The sequence below is a fragment of the Drosophila nasuta genome, chromosome 2L, assembly GCF_023558535.2.
Source record: "Drosophila nasuta strain 15112-1781.00 chromosome 2L, ASM2355853v1, whole genome shotgun sequence".
NCBI lineage: Eukaryota > Metazoa > Arthropoda > Insecta > Diptera > Drosophilidae > Drosophila > Drosophila nasuta.
In genome coordinates this window covers 19154902-19161410 of record NC_083455.1, presented here as the reverse complement: position 1 = coordinate 19161410, position 6509 = coordinate 19154902, and the positions used below count along the sequence as shown (strand labels likewise).

Here is a 6509-nt window from a genome sequence, read left to right as displayed (position 1 = left end):
ATATTCATGTTGATGCCACACACTCTGATGATGCCGCAACTACGGCGAATGCAGAACAACGAGGACGCCCCCAAGACGACGACTTACATAACTCGCTGCTGCCGCTGCTGGAATCTTTCTGCCAATATCAAATCAAGCGCGTCTAATGGCAGCCAGGAGCCAGAAGATAACTCTGCCAATAGGTTCTGCGGTTGCGGATTGCGGGTGAATCACATCGTAAAATCGTAACGCAAATTCCAACAACAAACATACAAAAATTATGTATCAATAAAATGACAAAGTTTGTTTATTTTGCATAAGATAAACTTAAGGAGCGGGAGACCATCTTAAACAGTGGAACGCAAACGAAGCAAAATTGTATGAATCATTCGGAAATAAACAGAAATATATCAACTGAATTAATTTTATTTTTGTAAACCATTTTGGTTCTTTTTAAACCAAATATTCCTTCATCCAGTCCTTATTACAATTTTATCGATTAGGAATAACGACACAATAAATATTGTTTTATCAGGTTCCCATAAGTCATAAATTAGATGCAGATAATGAGAGTAAACCTAAAAACAACTTCGTTTCAATTCTAAATTGCAAAATGAAAACAAAAAGTCATGTAACAAGAAATTAAATCGCATTCGGTAAATTGAAAAAAGGCTTAGAAAGTCCTGTTTACCTGTATACTATGTAGATTGAATTATGCTTCGAAATAAATTGCATTTTCTGTAGTTTCCGGTTCAATGTGCCCCTTGGCAACGATAACAACAAGAACAAAGGCAAGTCACAAAAGAGAGGGAGAGAGAGAGAGAGAGAGAGAGAAAGACAACAGCTAAACGAAGTGACAACAGGGAAAGCTTTGATAAGCAGCGGACACATAAAGAACAACAATATAAACAAGCAAGAGCAAAAGTAACAAGTAAAAAGGACAACGGAAGCTGTCGAGTTTTCAACTCGAAGAGAGAAAAAGCTTTGCGACAACAAAAAAACTTTAACTGAGAGTAAGAGAGAGTTGAAAAGCTGTCACAGTAGGCTAAGACACAAACTTTACGAGTTTTAGTATTTCAGAATATTACATTTAGTCGTTTTCGAATATAATAAGTATGTAAGCATTTTACATAAAAAAATCTTTTTTCTATTTCAAATCAATAGAAGTATTAAACATACATATATCGCAAAAATGATTGATATTTTATCGTTGCCGCGCCGCAACAAAGTGGTTGTTGGCCAAGTGACGTCCAAGCAACCTAGTTACAAGACTGGATTACCCATAAATAGTTTGCCAGGCTGGGAGCTAATACCGCTCAATTGTAAGCTGCCCATGCTCAAGTGTCCCGGCAATCAGGTGATATTCTCAAAGGATAAGATTGGCAATACGGTAAGTGGTACAAAACATAAAAATAAATTCAAAATTGTACAAATATGATGATAACGATATTGCTGTTTATTGAGTATTATTAACGTCGCTTCCCTTTCTAGTTCAAATGCAGCATGCAAGAATTTGACTCTTCAATGACGGTGCACATCCCAGAGTACAATCCGTTGCATGACTCGAATTTGAAGACCTTTTACTCGAACGAACGTAATTTAAAGCGACTGCGCGAGAATGGCGAGATCACAGATGAGAACGAGGTCATTTGCAACCTGAAGGACTTTAATCAGTATCGCGAGGATCTGCACAAATCGCAGCTGTACTATGTGCTGCAGGCATACAGGCAACGCGAAGCCGAGCGTCATGATCGTTTGCTGATTGCCAATGCTGAAAGCATTTCTCGACGCGATGATCTGAATCCGGCAGGACGGCATCACACCAAGGAAGAGGTCCTGGCGCGAAAGCAACGTCTGGACGAGGAGCGACACATGCGCAAAGTGCAACTATACAACATCACCGAGGAGAAGTTCAAGCGGCTGGAGAATATGGCGGCCATGCAACAGATGCTGTTGGAGCATCGCAAGATGCTCACAAATATGCGTGTGCAGACGCACATTGGACTGCATCAGGATTTGCAGCGCAAGCATTTGATCAAGTTGAAGAAACTGTTTCAGTTCAAGAAGGATCGCTATAACAAGAACATGCGCAATCTGCACAAACAGCGACTAATGAAGCACACCGAAGGCCAAATACAATCCTGGCACAAGCGTCTCAATGAACGCATTGAGAATCAGCGACGTATCGATTTGTTGCTCAGTGAAATGGAAACGGAACGCGAGAGTTTCATTGAGAGCCACAAGGAGCGATATCGCGCCAAATGGGAAGCCATTCAGAATAGCATTAAGGATCGTTCACGCCAGGTGGCCAAAGCCCGTAAGCCTAAGCGTTCTAAGGGCAAGAAATCAAGGAAACCCCCTGTGTCCAAGCGCACACAACCTTCGTTCTGTGACGAGTTCCAGGCTACCTTTGATGGTCTGCTGGACAGCGAACTTTGCTATGCCCTTAACGCAGCCATTGCCTTGGATGGACATGCTCCTGTTACCTTCGCTACCAATGATCCCATCTATAAGGCTGCCCAATATATTCTCAATCACATATTACAGGACTTTAACATCGATTTGAGTGACGATGAGTGTGCGATGTCTGTGCTCATCAGTCGCATCATGAACTTTATGTGCGATGCCAAGAAATATGTGAATTATGTAAGTACTCATCTGATGAATACTTTTAGATAATAACAGTAGTAATCAATCGCAATCTTAGAAAATACCCAAATGCGGTAAAAAAACTAAACTAAGCGTGTATAATAATTGAAAGCGCTTTAAAGTTTTCTTGAGAATTCAGAGTTTCTTACCAAATAAGTTCCCTAATATCTTTCCAAATTTAATCCTGAGAATTCTGGCAATAACTTTATCCCCTTGACTATGCACTGACATTAAATCTCACTTCTTTCTCCCACAGAAATCGGTTCAAATCATTGGCTTTGCTCGTGATAACAAGGCCATGGAGATACCCTCGACTACAGTGAAGATTCCCATGCAACCCAAGAATAATTCACGTGTCTCGCACGTCTCATTCAGCGGAGTTGCCTGCACCATTGGCATGGGCAGCTACGAGATCCATCCGTTTGTCGATGTGCGTCCCTGCACCGATCGCCGTCCAACGCCAGCGGGATCGCTTACCTCGCTGGTGGTCAGTCAAATTGGTGACCAGGTCGTGCAGGAGAAAGTTCACTTGCCGCATCTGAATCGCAGTCAAGTGGTGTTCATTGAACACTATTTGGTCAAGTTTAAACGCGAACTTTTGGTCGGCTTGGATAAACAAGTGTTTGCCGCCATACAGTGTCACTTTGAGAATCGCATCATGGAGGTACGTGAGGAGCTGCTCGAACTGGACAAAGACTTCCTTTACAAGCAAATTGCCGTTGGCATATTGAGTTTTGCGGTCAATCCTCTCAACTTTGAGACGGCTTTGATGCTGGCTGTCAATGTGCTGGCTAGCGAAATCATTTGGGAGCTGCAGCAGTCGCTGCTCAAGCCTGGCATCGATCCACGCGGCATGTCGCATCCGACTAGCTGCGGAAGTGACCGTGATCGCGAACGGCGTTCTCTATGCTCAAATTAGCGTGTGAAATTCCCTCCCAATTCGCAATTTTTTACCCGCCCAATCAGGAGGAACATATACAGAATCCACAGGTTTTGTAGTGTGTGTGTTATAGTACAAATTGTAAGTAAATATATATGTAGTATCCACTTACTGTATGAGTGTGCGATAAATATTTAGAACGAATGTTAACCGTTTGTTTTTTTTTTTCAATTTTCACTTGAAACACACGTTTAGAGCGTTGTAAACACAAAACAAGCTGCGAACTGCTGCAGCATGGTGAACGAGCAACAGCTGGTCTGCAGTGTGACCACATACAGTATTTCAAAAAAATACAATCTGCTCAAAATGCGCCTTATTTAAAATTTTGGTAACGCTTAAATTGGCGCCAACTTTTAAATTGTTAATTTGAATTATTAGAAAAACTAGATGACAATTTTAAAGAAAATGTAAACTTTAAATTATTATCTGCCTATTTTCACATATGCATAAGTGCATTTTTACGCATTTCAACACTTTTATAAAGAAAATAATATAGTATTACCTTTAATTTTGAATTAACGGTCATATTTTGAACAATTTCACCATCAAAATAATAAAATGATTTTAACTCCAGTTGTCGCACAAATTTTAATATGACTTATTTCTTAAATACATACAAAACAAAACTATATTTATGTATGAAAAGATATAAACATTTAAAATAAAATGTTTGTAGAAATCTCTACAGATTTTAATGAATTGCAAGTGCAGTCGTCACTTAGTTTTATATTAGTAATTGTTTTGTTTATATACAAACAAAAATTTTATTCGTAAATCTATTTAGGGAAATTGAACGGCGCTGCATATGGATACATCATGGAGTTATATGGTGCACCAGCTGCCAGCAAGGGAAATGGAAAAGCTGCCGCGGCTGCGGCTGCCGCTGCTGGATTTATAGTGGGTACTGCTTTCGCTGTGTTTCGCTTACGTTTCGCCTTTACTGCCGGCTGCTGTGGCTCACTGCTGGAATCACTGCTTGTTACGTTATCGCTGCTTGCATCTTCTGAAGCATCATCTGCATCGTCGTCATCATCATCATCATCATCGCTTTCTTTAGCCTCCATTTTAATTTTCTTTTTTGGAGTTTTCTTTAATTTTTTAGCAGCAGCAGCCACTGCAGCAGCACGTTTCTCCTTTTCTTTCTTGGACTTAACTGGAGTAGGAGGTGCCACAGGTGGCACAACGGCTGGTGCTGCAGCAGCTACAACGCCAGCTGGAAATGCAAAACGTTTGTCCATGTTAAAGGCGGCCATTTGCTGCATTGTAAATTCCATAAATGCCTGCACAGCAATGTTGAGGTTAGGCGGATGTGGGCAATTCTTTAGACTATGATACGGTCCCGAGCAATTTCTGCAAATCATTTGACACTCAAACGAGCTGTGTCCCTGCAATAACAAAGTGAACATTAGCAATGATTAAGAACTCGCTTTTTTAGTAGTACCTACTTTTTTATCGCAGAGCAAGCACAACAAGCCGCCCTTTCTGTTCGCAGGATCCTTCTTGACTTCTGCATCGCTTTTTGCATCTGAGTCCTCCGTCTCCTCCTCGCCGTTATCCTCATCTGATATTGTGAATTTATTGGACTGATTGCCAATGCAGACAACGTCTTCTTCCGATGGGACTTTTTTCAATTTTTTTACTCGACTTTGTCGCTTCCTTGGCAGTTTTGGTTTTAACAGGCGGCGGCGTGTCCTCCTTGGATGAATCTTCGGAGGAGGAAGAGGACGATGAAGCAGGCTTGCTCTTAATCGTTGAGACAGTTGCAGCTGCCTTCTGTTTGGTGACAATTTCCCCATCTTCAGTGCTTTCATCCGAGCTGCTCGATGAACTCTCTTCGCTGCTTTCCGCTGGCTTTGTAACCGCTGCTTTAGGTAATGAATCTTTCTTCTCCTTCTTGATATTGGCCACATTAATTAGGGCGGCGGGTGGTATTGCTGGCTTGACTGGCGTCGATTCACTGGGAGCTTCAACACTTGGTGCTGGAGCTGCCTCTGCAGTTGGCACATGTGCCGCTTCTGCAGGTGCCGGAGATATTGATGGCAGTGGCTCCATTTGGTCCATTTTATTTATATGGCCATTTGTAAAATAAAAAATGTCACTTTCCATTGGCTCATCATACCAAGGTCCGTTTGCAGTGCCACCATCGCGTCGATCGCCATCGTTGCGACCACCGCCACCAGATCGATCGCCGCGGCCGCCAGATCGATTATTACGGCCACCGCCACCGCGACCACCGCCGTTACGTCGGCGACGGCCACCACCGCCATTACCGCCGTTATCACCAGCCCCGCCATTGCGACCACCACGTTTTTGATTGCCACCCCGACGATGCTTGCGTTCATCATTGTTGTTATTACCACCGCCACCGCCGGCTCCTCGATCCGATTGCTGGTTTTGTGTAAATCGATTGTGCTGTTGTTTCTGCTGGCTGGGATCGCGAAATTTGGGAAAGTCGTGATTCGCTTGACCAAAGTTGGGTCCCTGTTGATGCTGCTGCTGACCGCGTTGATTATTGCCTCGATTCGCATCCGACCAGCTTCTGTTTAACTGCTCGCCACTATTATTTAAGTAATGGTAGCTTTGGGAGCCGGAATTATTTTGCCAATTGCCGCTGGAACGTCTTTCTCTGCCGTCTTGCATTTCTTAAGCGCCTTGGGTCAAAAAACAACTATTTATTCCGCTCGCACGTGTTTCAAGCGAATATGTATATCGATAAAAGCGGCAGGTTAACATTGCCTATCAAAAATCTTTCGATAATGGATATTAAATAATTAAAAATAATGTTTGTAATTGAGATAATTGTTTTATATATATATTCTATATAACTCTAAAAGTTTATTTTTTAATATCGCGTTTTGAAAAGGTTTCATTCATTTCACAAAGCATATTTAAAAAATTTTATTTACGGACTACCTCTCATGTAGCAGCATTTATCGAAAAG

The 6509-nt window shown here is 42.0% G+C and overlaps 3 protein-coding genes across 3 annotated transcripts in view; 1 reads left to right on the top strand and 2 right to left on the bottom strand.

Moving 5' to 3' along the window:
• Positions 1–3818, bottom strand: part of LOC132788182 (tRNA-dihydrouridine(16/17) synthase [NAD(P)(+)]-like) — a 30889-nt gene extending 27071 nt beyond the window's left edge. The window contains exon 1 of the mRNA XM_060795517.1: positions 3681–3818. The gene's annotated coding sequence lies outside the window, so the exon portion shown is untranslated. The remainder of the gene's footprint in view (positions 1–3680) is intronic.
• LOC132788171 (uncharacterized) lies at positions 1064–3712 on the top strand. Its single transcript, XM_060795506.1, has 3 exons — positions 1064–1369; positions 1471–2625; positions 2885–3712. Exons 1-3 carry the CDS (start codon positions 1172–1174, stop codon positions 3545–3547), a joined length of 2016 nt encoding a protein of 671 aa, XP_060651489.1. The 5' UTR covers positions 1064–1171; the 3' UTR covers positions 3548–3712.
• A 526-nt stretch (positions 3819–4344) lies between the features above and the next one.
• Positions 4345–6208, bottom strand: LOC132786980 (protein mushroom body miniature). The gene is made up of 4 exons (XM_060793797.1): positions 5209–6208; positions 5014–5129; positions 4684–4953; positions 4345–4626 (listed from the first exon to the last, which is right to left on the bottom strand). Exons 1-4 carry the CDS (start codon positions 6206–6208, stop codon positions 4345–4347), a joined length of 1668 nt encoding a protein of 555 aa, XP_060649780.1.
• Positions 6209–6509: the final 301 nt, after the last annotated feature.